This window comes from Buteo buteo, chromosome 17 (genome assembly GCF_964188355.1).
Source record: "Buteo buteo chromosome 17, bButBut1.hap1.1, whole genome shotgun sequence".
NCBI lineage: Eukaryota > Metazoa > Chordata > Aves > Accipitriformes > Accipitridae > Buteo > Buteo buteo.
The window spans coordinates 3,018,399-3,036,132 of record NC_134187.1 but is presented as its reverse complement, the minus strand read 5'-3'; the positions used below and the strand labels follow the sequence as shown (position 1 = coordinate 3,036,132).

General features: G+C 42.3%; 1 protein-coding gene across 1 annotated transcript in view; it reads right to left on the bottom strand.

The window, feature by feature from the left end:
* Positions 1-540: 540 nt before the first annotated feature.
* Positions 541-17,734, bottom strand: part of MSRA (methionine sulfoxide reductase A) — a 286,968-nt gene continuing 269,774 nt past the window's right edge. The window contains exon 6 of the mRNA XM_075048928.1: positions 541-1,387. Coding sequence (XP_074905029.1) covers positions 1,223-1,387 — 165 coding nt within the window. The 3' untranslated portion in view covers positions 541-1,222. The remainder of the gene's footprint in view (positions 1,388-17,734) is intronic.

Below are 17,734 nucleotides of genomic sequence, written 5' to 3'. Positions count from 1 at the left end.
CAAGCAGCAGGCTGGTCGGGTGGGACAAACCCATCCCCATCTCTCCTACTGAAGCTGATTGTCCTAGGATACTCCATAGCATATATATAATCCATAGGAACCTATATCCATACAGAATAACCCCTGCATCCCATACATCCTTTGGCTGTAGCTTTTAGTCTCCACTCTGAGAACCCGATCGATAAAATGAAAATTTATTTTGCCTCTTTCTGGCTGTCCTGCTATTTTGACTGTACACGCACTGGGGCAGAGACTGCCCGCCGTTACGTTTGCACAGCACCTGCCATAATGAACTCTGGTCTTGGTGGGGGCTCCACAAGCTACTGAAGTACAAATAATTAATCATAGGAATAATTATGTTACAGTGCAGCCAATACAAATTCTACTCCTCTGTACTGTCATGCATGATAATACAGATTTAAAAGCCCTGGTGTTTAATTAGCAGGCTGCAACCTTTTATAATATTTGATACTTTTTTTTAGATCTACCCAGATATATACTTAGAGCCATGGAACACATCACAGACAACATTTTTCTTTTCTTTTTTTGTAATTTATTGTAGTGCAGGAAACAAAATTGATTTCTTTTTGTGTTTATACACTTTTTGGAACTGTCAAAAAGAAGTATCACATTACAGTTTTTACTTTTTCTTACTAAAATTGTTTCAGAAAATAGGCACTCTAGGTGATATTACATGGTGCTGTGAAGGTGGAATTGTGAGAGAATTACTGATCTTAGAAATTCACCATTCTCAAAGACATCAAATTACAGGGTTGTGATAGTTAAGATGAGCCCAGCCATGTCTCCAGAAGTCAAAGCTCTCATAACACAAGCAATTCCATTAACCCAAGAAAATAAACATGACTGAAGGCATTAGCTATGCAAAGCAGTTAGCAGGTGCAACCACCTCCTAATTCTTCCTTCTAACAGCATTTTAAGCCAAACTTTTAGAAGTTTCTTTTCTCTTCAGATTACAAGACTACAAGGAAACCCAGTGAGTTGTACAGAGCAAGAAGCTGCATTTGCCAACAGGTGCAATTTCTGCCTCTACTTTGGCTTTTAACGTCGGTGAATGGGAAACTGCTCAGATCATGGAGAGCTACCCAACAGGTTCCCAAATCTTTATGCGCTGATGCTGCGGGTGTACTGTAACACTTAGCAGGATTGTTGGTCTTTTTTCAAACTCCCTAAACCAAAGCGGAGGCAGTGGAGTAAGCACAGGCTATTTCATGATCCCAATAGGGCAGGAAAGCCCTGTTCCCCCGAGGCCACAGTATCCGCCGGGGTTCTTACTGAGGTACTGCTGATGGTAATCTTCGGCGTAATAAAACTCCGGAGCCTCCCGGATTTCTGTTGTGATGGGACCAAAACCGCCCTCCGTCAATACCTGTCGAGAAACACGATGGAAAGCCATTAGCGGTTTGCTGGCTTCTCTGCTGATGAATGACATCAGGTTTTCTTTCAGCAGGAGCCACAGACATCTCTCAGCGCTTGGACCACATTTGCAGCACATCCCTGAAAGCTCTTTTTCCTTGCTCTCATGTTATTGCGCTAGGAGACATTGCGGGCACCAAAGTAGGTGTTGGTGAGAAGAGGTAGTGCACCCTCCCATTTTAATGGCTCATTTGTTTAATTTGCTATGGCCACACATTCGTTCTCTTTATTAACCACGCCAGGCAGGGATGTGGTGCCATCAGCAAAAGTGGAAAACAAATGTGAAAGGCAGCAGAGCACACTCTGATCAAGCCTGGCCAGCTGCCTTGCAGTGTCCAAGTACTTTGCCTGGCAGGTGCCTCACCTTTGAAATGTGCTATCCACCCCAAATGTCTTCATACCAAGAAGAATTTCCAGGTGAAACTTTAGCTCCACTGATGTCATTGAGAAATAAGAGCATTTGGGCTCTTTTCACAGAGTCGCTGCGAAACCATTCTTCAAAAAGAACAGTTCCATCATGACCAGAAAGGTATTTTTAAGGCGAGTTATGGCTCATTTCTGAAAGATTTGCCAATATGTGGACCAGAAGCAATAACCACTTTGCAGGAAAAGAAGAAAGAATCTGAGTGGGGATTTTAAATTAGAGTTTAATTTCTTTCCGATATTCCCTAACTGCATTTGAAACTCCTGAAAGATTTCTGACAGAGGGAATTTCTTTTTAACATGAATTGCCATGTCATTTTTCCTACTGAATTTTCCTTTTCTAAGAAAACTGTTAAGGACCAACATTTTGGAGCCAATTCTCATCTCAGTGGGGACATAACTTGTGTTCACTGAAGTCCACGATAACCTAATATGCATTTTAATTGGTGTCAGACTACTGTTGCAAAGTATACCTGTAAAGTACTGGACATAGAATTGCATTGCTATCAGCTAGACTTGACAGCAAGATCAACTGTAAGAACAAAGGGTCAGCATTTAAGATTAACAGATTAATGTGTTCTTTCATCATACTAATAAATAAACCAAATAAAAGGAAATCGTCACACAGAATCACAAAAATTGAACTGGTAGACCTGTTGTAAGTCATCAAGTCCAACTTCTTTCATCATGATACAACAAACGATAGCTGCCTTACTCCCAGCAAACATTTGCTTAACTGTTTCTGAAAGATCTTCGGAGACGCAGATCCTCCAGTTTCCTCAAGGAGGCCGTTCCAACATTTACCATCCTGTTAGGGAGTTTCTCCTAAAGCCTAGCCCAGTTAAGCCCACTACTTCCATTTAAACCCACTACTGCGGTTGTACTCATCATGGATGTGGAAAGGAAATCATTCCCTTCCTCTTTACAGTAGTCTTCTACATACTTGGTGGCTGGGCAGAGAGAAAGATGACATGTTAATGCTTCCTCACAGCACTAGCTAACACTTAAATAATAGGTGATTATTTGGGACCAAAAAATCTTCGAATTTCATACGGCAGGGTTTCCCAGATCCTGCCTCAGCACAGCTAAGTACTGACCACAGTCTGACATCAGTTGCTGGACTTTATAGAGCATTAGTCTGATTGATTCTGGTAGTTTCATTGTCTGGAGGATACATTTTGCTGTATTCAGTTTTCAATCAGGAATGAAGTAATAGGATTGATACAAAATCCATGACTGACCTGTCTGGGGCGCCTCTGGGTTCCCAACCCTACATCTAAATTCTCAGCACAGGTTAGGAAGATGTCGACTAGTTAATGCATTGTGTTTGAACACGGCAGGGTAACGAGCCCAATTTCACAGGAATCTGGCCTTATTTCCCCATGTAAAATCACCAAACAGTGTTTTTCATCTTTGGGAAAGGCTTTGTCCCAAGGGAATCAGATTATTTACCCGTCACACTCACCCGTGTGAGCGAAGATAAAAAATGTGAAGCTATGTACCACAACATGTCGGCGACAACTAACATGAAGAGGTGTCAACAACACAGCTGCTTCTAAAAAGCGGTATTTCACTTACTTTCTAACCTTCTTAGCAAAGAAAAGCACTTTTAAAATTATCTTCACTCCAGAAAGATGGCACAAACTCTGTCATCATGGGCATTAGTCATTTACTTGCTGCTGTAAATGCATGTAAAATTGGCTTCCCCCCACCTTAACTGAGTCATGAGGGTGCTGCTGGAGGGATAGATATTTTTCTACTGTGCAAAACAGTATTCGTTACAGATTTTTACCTGGGACTTTTCCATCATTGGCCTAATTTTGTCAGTTAGAAAATCCATTCTGTTCAATAACATACCACAAGAGGGCATAAACATCATTTATCCCTTTCAGAATTACTAACAGTCTATTAAAACACTGCATGCTGAATAAAGCAGAAGCCCAAGACAACTCATTATATTGCACTTTGGTCATTAGCAAAAGATACCAGCACTGTTGTCAGAAGCAGCGGGAACCCCAGGCTCCGACACTCTGCCAAACACTACCTAGAATGTTTTGATTTTAAACAGGAAAATATTTTCCTCGCACTGACTGTGTCGATGCAAAGATAAAAACATCACTGGGAAAGATGATGAAGTTCATGATGTGCTGGCTCCAGCAGGTGTAAATCAGCCCACTCTTGATTGATTTCCTGCTGCCAAGGCAGATATAATTTGATGATAATCCTGTTCTAGCAGACTTTTTAGTCCTTGGTGTCTCAAAATTCCTGACCCATCTGATGTGACCTCCCATTACCATGCTGCAGCCAAAAAGGCTACTGCAGCCTTTGCATGCAGAAACGGGAAGGACCAAATTAGGGAGAGTGTAATTAACCCTTGGGACCCTTTACTCAGTGCAGGAAAGTTTTAAGGTACTATTGGATCTTTTTTTTCCGCAAATACTCTGCTGTAATTCAAAGAGAATTAATTCATTAATTCAGTCAAGGGACTTCTGCGGCTTTTGTCACAGGAGAGATCACACTAGAAGAACACAATGATCCTTTAATTGATTATAATCCAGCCCCCCAAAACCTGGCAGGTTCTACTGGCGAGAGGCCAAACCAAACCACAACCCAAATCTCACCCAGCTGTAGAGGACAGAAGGGACATGGCCAACTCCGTACACTGGGATAAGTGCTGGAGGAACATGTTGGAGCCACCGCCAGGAATCTCAGCACTACTACCTTTTTAAACAACGTGTACTCCCAGCATTTCCTAATTTATTATAGCCTGTGGAAGTTTTTTCCTGTTGTTTGCTTTAAATTTCTTGCCCGACCATGTCATTACATCCTCTGCTGCAAAAAAAGAATTCCTTATTCACTCTCTCCATAGCGATCTTGATTTTACACCTCTGCCTTAATTCTGCTCATTCATTTCTTCAGCAAGCTTCACAGGCTTAGACTCCCCGCTTCATAACTCAGGTCAGCCTTCTCACCCTTTTCTGCATCTTTTCTAGTTCTATTTTACTGCTGCATTGAGATGGGGTGACTGGAATTGCACTCTATTCAAGATCACCACGGATTTATTCAGTGGTGTACTTACATTTTCTCTTTTATTCTCCAACTCTTCCCCAGCAATTCTTAGCATTCCACTTGCCTTTCTGACCTCTGCTGAGCACTGAGCAGACGTTTTCAAAGAACCATCTGCAATGACGCCAGGACCTCTTTCGCGGGCTAATTTAAACCCTATCATTGTGTCTGCACTTGACTCACCGACATGGAATTTCAGCAGCTATTTTATTGCCCAGACATTTGATATTGTCAGATTCTTCTGCAACTTTTTGTAGTCATGTCTACTTTTGCTTACCTGAAATAACTCTATACCATCAGCAGATTTTGGCACGTCACTATCATCTCCCTCCCTTTTCCAGCTCTTTTATCAGTATATGAAACTGCACAGGTTCCCGAGACAGGTAATTGGTAATCTCCCTTCACTGTGAAAACTGCCCAGTTATTTGTATCTTTTATTTCCTATCTATAACCAGTTATTCATTCAAAAAGAAAAGAAACTTTCCACTTATTCCACAGTACCTGGCTCCCTTTTATGCACCCGCTCTCTTCAAAAAAGTGTATTATGTGTGCAAGACATGAGTTTCCTCTGCTAAAGTCACATCAACTCTTCTCTGAAACACTATTCTATGTGCGTCTACCAACTTCTGATAACTCAAGCAATCTGCAGCATAAAACATCAGACCTAACTTGTCTATAATTCTGCTGGATCATCTTGAAGACACCTTAAGCACAGAAGCAGCCCACTTTTCATTCCTTCAGTAGCGGGGCCAATTTAAATCACAGCTTACCCATGATGCTAGTGTGCAAGCAATTTCCAATTTAAGTTCTTTTCATACCTGAAGCTAACCACCACCTGGTTGCACTGACCTACCACTGCTCATTTCAGTGATTTGTTCTGAACCTCTTCTGCTATAGGTTGAATTGGAGACAGCTCCTCAAAATTGTAACTACAATCTGGGGTGGGAAACCCCCAAATTCCTCAGCTGTGAACACAGACAAGAGGAATTATGTAGCTTTCTGCTATGGTATTACCCGCATCAAGACCTTCATGGACAGCTCAAGCTTTGCAGATGCTTTGTCTCCAGAACTGATTCCTAAAATGCTCAGCTATCCTAAGGGAAATTTATTAGTGAATTAGTGAACAGAAGCACTTATTTTGGATGCAGATTTGAATCTATATTTGGACTCATGCAGCACATTGGCAAGAAGCGATTTCCCTCCTGGTGGCACCAAGACTGGAGGTGTGCACCGAGGCACTTAGAGAAGCCCACTTGCACCGCGGGTATCGGGCCATCAAATAGCCAGTGCTATACACATGAACACTACCTGCGTAGGACCAGCAACTGGCACAAACATCACTGTCAGTAAATATATGATTTTGAACACACAGGCTTGGAACCACAATGAATTGCAGCAAATCAAACCCCACTTTTTTTCCATTTGCACCATATCAGTTGGTTACCCAACTGTCTGCCACTTAACCCAGTGCTACCAGTCCCATCTCCGCTGGAGTGAGGGGATCCCATGGCATGCAGATGCAGTTAGAAAGATTTCAAGGGATGTCCTAGTCATTTAGAGAGATGGTATCATCTTACAGATGTTCTCGCTTTTTAACTTAAAGGCCATGCACTGGGTCACAGCAGAGTCTGCGTGTTAGCGAAATCGGTTTGTTCCGCTGGCAGCAATTCACTTCAGTTATGCTAGGTGATATGAAATGCTGTCCTCAACAGGGGACATTATATGGTAGACTGCCAAGGAATAAACCAAACCAGTGTAACCACAGAAGGTTGTTCTTCACTTACTCCCAAGCAACTGCATTTAGCACGCGATACTTCTGCACTTTGATTTGCTACTGCCCTCTGAACTGACAGCAATTGCTGCTTCAGCTTTTTGTAGCCAGCTGATTATATTGAGCCAAAGTATGTCAAAATATTTAATCATTTGACATTACAGCATGGCAACAACACATTCAAGGTGTTTGGCTCCTTGTTTATATTCAGATGGAAGTAGCTAATACTTGTAAAGTGCCTTAAGAATTTGGAATGAACTGTGCCAGAAAAGCATAATTCCCTTGTACCTCCATATACACCTGAAGGAACAGACTGGAAGCCAGGACACTTTTATACGTTGTGCTGAAAATGCATAGTTCGTGGAAGTTTAGAGAAGAGGTTGAACCCACTTAAATATTTGACAAAAAAAGCTTTAAAATTGGTTTTGTTAAATGAAACCATTTAATTTTCTGAGCAGAGGCATTAGTAAAGCAGCGGAGTATTAATTGGTTTCAAGCATTTTGTGGCTTTTGATAAAAATAGCATCTTCCTGTGTTTGATCCAATGCGCACTTTAAAAGCAAGCTTACAGCCTGTACTCAGGCCGCTGCAATATCCAGTTTGTCTCACGTCTCGGCAAGTTACACGAAGCTACCCTGTTTCTAATGGCCCCTCTAAAATCACTGATGTTGAAAATCCTGCCGAGTATCTTGACACCTATGACAGCTTGTGCTTCTGTACCATCAGTCATCCTTGATGTAAAACTGTAAGGCAAGTAATCTCACGATGCTGAGTGCTCCAGCAGGGAGTGCCTACTTAAAACCTCTAGGGCTACCCCTTTATCATATGGGCTACTCAAAATTTCGTATCATCGTCAGCAATACTGAAACGCAGCTCTGTTTCCAAAAGCACTAAGACTTAAAGGAGCTGCACTATTTCAGGAGAAGGCCTGCAGGAATTACTTGCATGGACTCGATCCTCTGTAGGATGGCAGTATGCGTACCTCCTAGATACATGATTACTGTGATATTTTTAACTGGAAAACAAATTAACTGACTTTGCCAAGTGCGTGGATTAGTTGCTGGCAGGCTTGGGAGCAGAAATTCAGCAATGCATGCTCACTTGATCCAGACTAACTAACTTTGGTCCAGAGGAACTAACACAATGAGTAGCTTGAGGCCTCAGTAATGTGCAATTAAGAAAGAACGTTTTATCTCTCCTTCATTTGCTAAGTGTCATGTAGATATACCTCTCCTTTTCTGCAAGGAAAAGAGCCTGCTCTGCAGTATCACATCTCAATGATATATTATTTTAAATTATTTCCTTTGTGCTGCCTTCACTTGGCTGGAGCACCTCAGTGGTAAACACTCCACTGTTATTCTAGTGAATATTAAAATTCAGTTTGCCGTGCTGAGTCCAGTCTTCTCTATGTCACTTACTGATATTGGCTTTTCCAAACTAATTGGTGCCAGTGACCTCTACAAAGCCCTGGAATGGGCTGAAATTATGTCTAGCCGGTAAAATCTGCATTGACATCCATGTAGGCGACCTCCTTTTGGAAATCATGTGTTTATCCACAGAGACACAGACGGAAAGAAGGATCCTGCCAAGGAAAATGTGGGAGCAGTGGCTGGCAAGTGCTGAAGTCCAACCCCAGCTACCACACCAGGCAGTGGCATGGACTGGGACCAGATACCCACATTCTCCTGTTTCCAGTTACCTCTGCACAGTGGATTCAATGATATTGTTATATTTGATAGGTGCTGCAAGAATTGATTAGCTAATGTTTTGCACAGGGCTTTGGAGTACTACATAATTAGCTAATGCTTGCACAGGATTTTGGAGTGCCATATAATTTCTAAGTATTATTAATATCCTTGCAGGGAAGCTATCTAGTCTCAGAACTCACTTTGTAGCATGCCTTTTGCAAATCGGGCAAGACTGAAACCAGGAATGATCAAATCATGCTGGTATAAATTCTGCATCCTTCATAGTGTGGGTGTATGGACCTGAGAGCAGAAATGGTGAAACCCAGGGACTTTACTGCTTTCTTTGGTCTTTGCTGTGATAGAAAACAAGCTGCTATGTGACTACATTATAAATCTGAAGACATAAACTTCCTATAGGGACTACACATAACCTGGTCAAGGAGGAGAAATGCTGTTACATGGGCCTGGTGGAATTGTTCATATGACTGTATTCTTCCAGTGCAGCACAGGGAAAATGCAGACAAGAAGGAAATACAATGGAAACTTAAAATAATGGTGGTGCAAAGTTTAAGCTGAAGAACCTTGATTCTCATCTGTAAAACTGCATAACTGACTTTGTCAGCGTTTTTGCCTATTGACAAAACCCACACACACAACAGAGCACGTCATCTGAATCGAGTAAACTGAACGTAGCTAGAGACAGAGCTTCATGAGCCTTAGGGGAAAGCTGCATGTATATATATAGTCTATTCCATTGGTTTGAAGATCTGCTTTCTCTGAAATGCTTTTCTCTTAAATACTTAGCTTGAAGGAGGCTGTTTGGTCACTCATTCCTGCCAGAGGGGAAAGAATTGCTGGGCTTGGATATAAATCAGACCTGCCAAGGTAAATCACAGTTGGCCGATAGCCTGGCTATTAACATATCTGAGGCCCCAAGTGGTTATGCTCAGAGGGTCTAGGAAGGATCAGGAGTGCAGTTAAGTCTGATATTTCCTACTATTTTACATCTGAGTGTACTTCCTCATTGCCCACAACAATCAGCTATGCCAGCTGAAATGGCAGATTTATACGGACAGACTTCTCTGTACCTTCTAGCAATGGGAAAAGTTGAACATTGAATTTGTCCTAAATTGTATTAAATGGAACTGACAGTGAAATAAAATCTGCAATTCTATTTTTTCCTGTTGGATACTGATCCTATGAACATGCGTAGAAAGGAAGTCATATCCTGCACGCCATCATATCAATCTAATTCTGGATTCAAAGCTTTTGCTCCAGATACTGACGGGTATAACAGGATCAACTTGACCCACAGTCTTTACAAGCTTGACCTTCAGAGTAGAGCTTCCTGAACACCCATCCTGCCTTCTCTTGAGGGAAGAAAGATGAAAGTGAAGAATGGCACCAGGGGGCATTTAGGAGGTATAGGAAGATAACATTAGCAAAGATAAAAGACATCTTGCTCAACTAGCATCTGGGAACTAATTAGGTGTTGAAGGAGCCATTGAGAGAGATGGAAATTCTGTTTGTCTAGCCAATTTTAACGCAGCCAAACAGCCTTTTACTGTACATCCTGCATGGATAATTTATGATGGCTAAGAAAAGATATGCCCTGTTCTGACTTTCAGTGATCTAAAGCTAAAATCTATTCCGCGGTTTGAGACAGCAGACTGTTCTTCACTAATCACTCATCCATTACTCTCATATTCCTGAAATGAAAAATGGCCAGGTCCAAACTGAGATGGGGCCACCGATAACAACCCACATACAGAGCAGTGAAGCTTCATGCAGAATATTCCAAGCTGTTGCAGACCAGGACTGGTATCTCCACATGGTGCAGTCCTGAACAACTCTGAGAAGCTAACTCGGGTCCAAGTGCAGTGTAATGGTAAGATCAGGCAAATCCATGCTGCCTGCGAGCAGAAGAAAACACTCCACATATAAATACTGTCTTGACAAGACTTTACTACTTCCATTAGCTCAGTTATCTCTGAACCACGCTTCGTTGCAAAGTGCAGACTAGCCTGTGCGATGCAAGGTACTCCCTTGTGTATGTATCCTTTGCAATAAATGGAAGTCACTCCAATTATTTTTCATTCAGGGGAAGTTGCAATGTAGAAGTAAAAATGTTCATTTTGTATATTTAACGCAGAGGGCTCAGTTCAGCTCTACTGTTACATTGCCATCATTTTATTTTTCTCACTGGAGCCAACACTGGATTTATATCAAGTATTTCTTCCACAATATATAAGCATGACAGTTTCTCAGGAAAACATATGAATTTTTAAGAGGAATAAACAATTTATCTTTTCCTAAACTCATCCTGAAAAATCCAGAAATTACTTCTGTTGTGATTGGAAGGAAAAACTTTCAGACAGAGACCAAGTACAAATATTTTCTTCTGAAATCATAAAAATTGGTATACTGGAATACCTGAAAGAAGATCCTTATAATGGAAATTGTTGGGCAACCTGTCATCTCTGCCACTTATTTTGCCTCTAGTAACAAGCTCTGTTTTTCTATTCAGCTTCTCATGACCACTAGTGTGTAATGCTAAACCATCCCATCCCCAAAAAGCTGGGCGATGATTTGCATTGTGCTGTCCACTCTCTTTAGAAGATAGAGCTGTTTGTGGTGAAAGCCCTGAGCCTACTTTCTAGAGCAGCAGGACCATCAGCTAGTTCACCTCAGACTGTCCTGGTGACAGCAAAACAAGCACTCCCAATCTCTCTTTCTGCTTCTGTTTCTCATTCTTTAAAATGGCACTAATGCTACTCCTCCTTTTTTATTCCAGCTCTGCAGGGTGTGCACTGCTTCTTCTATGGCCATATGTGCACCACTTGGCACAACGAGGAGCCTGACCGAAGTTGCAGGCTCCAGCTGCCACAGTTAACACAAATACGAAGGAAGTTATCATACAGTACACCTCACAGCTCCTAGGTCAGCTGAGACCGCAAGGAAAACTCTGGCCATTCTGAGGTCAAGGGGATTTTGTTGATACTGTTCGTTCAACCGAGCTTTCACGCAGCCACAGGAGGATATTCTAAAGTGGAGGACAACTCACCTTGAACGCCTACCACTAGGCTCACCTACTAAACTAGCTGCTGTCACCATTAAAGTATTTTCAGTCTATACTGCTGGTTTCTTATATAAGGAAAGATCTTAGAGGGATCTATCATGGACATAATGCTCCTAGCAACTTACAGCAAAACTCTTTGTTATGCTATACATTAAATGTTCTACCCAAACAGAATCACAGAATCATAGAATCATTTAGGTTGGAAAAGACCTTTAAGATCATTGAGTCCAGCTGTTAACCTAGCACTGCCAAGTCCACCATTAAACCATGTCCCTAAGCACCACATCTATAAGTTTTTTAAACACCTCCAGGGATGGTGACTCCACCACTTCCCTGGGCAGCCTGTTCCAGTGCTTGACAACCCTTTCGATGAAGAAATTTTTCCTAATATCCAATCTAAACCTCCCCCTGGCACAACTTGAGGCCATCTCCTCTTGTCCTACCACTTGCTACTTGGGAGAAGAGACCAACCCCCACCTGGCTACAACCTCCTTTCAGGTAGTTGTAGAGAGAGATCAGGTCTCCCCTCAGCCTCCTTTTCTCCAGGCTAAACAACCCCAGTTCCCTCAGCCGCTCCTCATCAGACTTGTGCTCTAGACCCTTCACCAGCTTTATTGCTCTTCGTTGGATGTGCTCCAGCACCCCAATGTCTTTCTTGTAGCAAGGGGCCCAAAACCCAACGCAGTATTTGGTGGATGGGGTCATCAGATATCTCTTGTACTCAAATGCAGCACAAGGGGAGGGGATGATGAAGGATGCTACTTGTCCCTGGAAAAGGAAAAAATCAACACAACGCTACTTTGGTTTTCTTGAAAAGCAAAATTTTCGTTTATACTATGGGCAGTCTGTCCTTGTCTTTCCCATGGAGATAAGCACAGAATGGAAGAAGAGGAGCAAAGAGCCTTGGCTACCTCCCCCAGTCATCAGCAAACAGAGAGGAGATGGATCCAGCAGGAGATTGATGTGGATGCCATGCAGTCTGACCCACCGCATGTCAAATGAAACATAAAATTGAGGTCCTTCCCCACAGTGAAAAAGGCAGGGGGGACTTCTCAGTGGCAGATCTCAAGGATCAGTGCAGCTACAGTTTTGTGAAATTTTCAACTAAAATTCTCACTCTGGTTTGAAATGGAAACCGTACTCTTCTGTGCTAAAACGTATGTTGTCAGACAGCTGCTGCATTTCCAGCCTGGGTCTTTCTGACCTTTCTGTCTGACCAACTGAGTTCAGTGGAATATTTTCTGGATTTTTTCTCTCTGTAACAGATCACAGGCGGGTCAACCACTTTAAAGCAATTTGAATCCTTCAGGATGACAAATTGTTTCTGTTATCGAATATATGCATAATTACTACTAAAATTATATTTGAAATGGGTACCAGAGAATACAATTTTAGCCCATACCAAGGACCAAAAAGTCAAGAGAAATGAACAAAGCACGTTTTAATCAGAAGATAAGTAGTTTTCCAGCTACTATAAATAGAAAAGGCTGGAAGAACGCATCCGACAAGCAGAAGAAAGTGTGAGGAGGGTAAAATTCCACACTGTTTTGGCTTTGGACTTCATAAGGTAGTGAGTATGAGATAGTGTGAAATACAAAGAAGCCTTTGTTGTTTACATCTGAAGTTTAAAAGTGGCACAGTGTGAATAAACAAAGGATGTTCCATGAAACACTGCAGCAGTGATGTACTCGCTCCGTTTGAGTTCCAGAAACGGCATGTAAATAGAGTCATTGCCTTCTTGTTTAAAAAGAGAAGGAGGTAAACTTTAAAGCTTGCCTTCCAGAAAATCTCATTTACCCACATCTTTAGGTTTTTGATAGGCTTTTAAGTGGTAGGAAACACATAAGCTTAATAAGACTAAGATCTGGATCGTTTAGGATTTGCTTGCAGGTTGGTTAAGCTTCTTACTAACGATAATAGTACACATGCTTTTGAAAACCTGAATTAACTATTTGTTATCTTTTTTGGAAAAAAAGTGTTGCTCTCAAGTACTGGGATAATATCAAGCAATTTATTTTTTGTGCAGACATGAATAAACCATACTGCCATGACAGTTATATGAGTTAACTGATTATTTTACAGGAGGATGCATCATGATCATTGATAAGGACAGAATCTAAAGATACATAGATTCAGTTAGATATTCAGAATGATATTTCAAGTTGAGCAGTTACGTAGCATCTAACGTGATTCAAGTTAGTTACGGTATCTGTACATACCTTTTGATGCAAAGATCCCCCCATATTTGACAAATCTTTGATCAAATTTTATTTTAATTCAAAATATTCTAACCTATTCCTATGCATAGATAGAGGGTAACTTCTGATGAAGTTTAAAAAAAATTGTTATGGGTTGAATTTGCTGTATGTGAGATCTACACTGGAGCCAGCAGATGAAAACACCTTTTGAATAAGCACATTCAATCCTGAGAATTTCCATACAGATCGGTTTGGTTTTGCTTATTTGATGCTGAAACCAACTGATCTCAGAGTGGAAGGCAGGGTAATGCTGTCAGCCGTACACTTTGTTTTGATTGTAGTGAACCCCGTGTACGCAAGGTAGCTCAAGGTACCAGACACGTGCTCAGGAGGTTGGTAGGTCTGATAAAAGACTGATGGGAACCCCCATCCCACTGGAGTGGCATCTAAAGGACAGCAGATTCCCCTCCAGGACATCACTAATGTCGCCGTGATGCTTGTGCATCAGACAACAGGATTAAACCCCAGAAGTCAGCCCGTGTACCAAAACAGGCAAAACTGATAAAGCACTGAAGGGACATGGGCACAGCTGGGATCGAACAGAAGCTACTAAATCCGGCGTCACTCACTGCATCACCTTGCTAGGGCCACATCCAAACATGCATGCCTCTGAAATCAGCTCCACAGAAGCTATGGAGGAAGATCAAACTGCTGGTGAGTTACTAGCACAGTTGCACATGACAAAATAATGCACGGTTAATCCAATTTCTCTAAGCTCTATCCATCTACAGACGCTTTGGTGAAGATTTTGGCATGGACTTCATTTTCATAGCAAGCTGGTTCACCACAGAAAATCTAAAAGATTTCAGTTATTCTTCAGGCATCAATATCCACTTCTTATGTGAGTGCCCTTGAATGCAGATGGCTTCTGCTTACAAGCCCACAGACTGAAAGCACGATACTTCTGAAATCTGCAGATATGTGGCAGAGAAGTCTAACTTTAGATGCTAACTAGAATAGTAGAAATATGACCTGCACCCTTTGCAAAGCAAGTTCACTTCAACAGCCCAAGCTCTGTGCATATTTATTTAATGCCATTACTTTCTTTCTCCAGTTTCGAAAACTGGTTACTTGTGCCTGCAGCAAACCCATTTTACCTGAAGAGGGGAAAAAATGCACTTGGCCAGAACATCATCTGCAAAACCAGCATAGTTATTTCTTTCATGCCCTCTGGCAGCTGCCAAAAATGCTGAGAGTACAGCAGCATGCGGGGAGGGGTGAAAACAAAAGTCCTTCCTAAGGAAACAGGGCAAATCCTACAGCTTCAGCTCCTTCACACACCATCCCTGAATGAGCTTCCTCCGTGTAGCTGTGATCAGACTGCTTTTGAGCACAACAGAGAGCAATGTATTGCAGGGGGCCTAGCAAGCTATCTTTTAACTGCACGTACTTTTGATTAGCAACAGATTTCTTTCACAAGCTGCAGCGCTTTTTTTCACAAGCTATAGTGATTTCTTACTAAAGAGGTGCAACTTAGGCTTACAGAAAAATAGCAGTGAAGGAGACTCCTGAGCTTCTTTAGCTTATCCACCTGCTCCAAGCTCTACCTACTCTTTCCTGGAAGAGTTTGGATACAAACTGCTCTCATATATGTGATTAGCGAGCCTCACCACAAACATACCCCACAGGAGGGGCTTGGGTGTTTGTATGAGATTCACAGTCAACAAGTTAATTTGTCAGTAAGCTTAGAAAATACGAGACCATCTTGGACTTCAGGGTCAAATTCCACTCGTCGTATAAGCCTCCTAGCATTGACGAAATGGATTTATGCGTCTGGAAAGGAGATTTGAATTTGGCCATTAGTAAAACAAAATACCAAACTGATCGTGGCTGGATAGGAAGCAAAGAAAATGCAGGGAATGCACTTTACATTTCAGTGAGAACCTGGCATTTGCAGCACATCATCTTCCTGCCAGCTAGAGAACAGCAGTGACTTGGCAAAGGTTTGATAGCCAGATGTCATCCTCATCTGGTTGTCTTGGCTCAGGCTGTTTCTTTGAAATGAACAGCAAAACAGAGCGAGTATGGGGTCTTCCTGGTGCTACTTGCACGACAAGAAATAGAAGTAGGAAAGGTCTTTTGGGCGATGCCGTAGTCCTCTGAAGCTGGCATTGCTTTGCACCACTTTGTCAAATTTACAGCCCTCACCAGGCAAAATCTGGGAGGTGGAATCGGAGTTAAGAGACCAAGAACAAAAGGCGATATAAGGATTTGTTTGACAGCTGTCTCTCTTCAAGTGATGAATACAGAACAAATGATCTCCCCGCATACTTCCCCAAGGCAGCTTTGAACACATTTCGGCACTCAAGATTCCTGGGTGCATTTTCCAGTGATAAAATGCTGCAGTTCTATTTCTTTGTTGAAATGCATTGCTATGTCTCTCCTCCACTGTAAATTTTCAGTTGGGAGTTTTATTTAAGGAGAGAGATCATTTGTTTCCTGCATTTCTATTATATTACCCTAAACAATGACAAGGAGAAAAACATCAGGGCAGTCCCTGTCTAAAACCTGCTGGCTTTCTAGTTCATTCTTATTTAAGCTAGTACAAGCTATTAAAGATGCACTGATAAATATGGAGGTATGCAGTCTAACATTACATATTCCTCCTACCACATGGTCCTTTAGATACAGCAGAAGAGTTGAACTAATGGGGAAATGTTAGCCAGGGTTTTGATGCGGCAGCTAAGTCACAAATGCCTTTAGAGCCAGGATACAAAAGAGAGAATTACATACCATTCTTGCTAAGACCCCCACGTGACTGACCTTATATCAGAAGGAGAATTACTTTTTAAACTGAAAGCCTGATAGCACGCGTGTATGTTTGTATACACATCAATATGTGTGATAAGAAGGCTGCTTTGTGGCAAAACCTGCCAACAAACCCATTTTTTTGTCGCCATCTGCTAGGAAGAGAGCAAGCACCTGTTAGGAGCAGCTGCTTGAATGCAGAATGTAGGTAAGAGAAAAATCAGTTTCATTTTGGAGTTGGCCTGCTGCAGGTAGCACATGGCTCTCACCAACAAGGATGCCAAGTGGTCCTTTTTAAGCTTGTCCTAATTAGGAAGTGGCTAGTCTCAAAACTGTTCATTTAGGTTATTACAGCAAGTAGAGAGAAACGATGGGGCTCCCCCCGCCGCCCCCCAAAACACCTCCCCAGCCGCCGTTGGGGTCTCTGCCCTCTCCTCTGCCTTTTCCTTATTTCGAAGCAAGAGCACGGGGGAAGCTAACAGACCATTTGGAGATGTCGTGCATGGCTCCGTGCCTCTCTTGGCATGGCAGGCTGCATCAGGACATGTTGCTCCAAGGAATCACAGTGTTAGCAACACCCCTCTACTCCTTCCTTCGGAGAACAACTGCTTCCCTTTTGCTGCCTCTTTACGTCCATCTCAGTGTGGGTCCTTTGAGGGTTTTACGAGAAGGAAATGAAGGGGCTCGGTCCAAGCGCTCACTGTGATCCAGGCTATAGGCACCAACAGATGCCAACCCTGCCAGGCTGTCATTTCTCCAGGGGAAGCAATGGGGGTCCCTCCATGTAGGCAACTCGAAGTGGGCAGGAGAGACACGTTAAAGAATTTCCCATACTCTTCCAAGTGATATATCCAAGATCACAAGTCAGCATGGCCTCTCCCACCATGCCTGACACCACGGATGGTCTCAAATCTGTTGCCCTTAATCCACGCTCACTGTATCTGTGTTTCCTTTGAAGGAATAAGGTCATTCAGTTCGTCCTCCCCCAGTCTCCCAAGCATAGACTGTTTCTGTCTAATTTTCTTCAGCTACTGAATATAGCATTTGTGCCCCACAGCCAAGCTTGCCTTGCACAGAGTATGTGACACAGCCACTCACCTTATGAAAGTGGCCAGCTTCTGCCCACCTCAGGTTGTGAAGGGCTTTTGATCTTAAAAATCAGCAAGCCTGCAGGGGATTTTCCTACTCCCCTTTACTACACAGCACTACATCTAATAATTATTGGGGGAGGTATAATAACAGCATAAGTAGCTCCTATCTACACCTA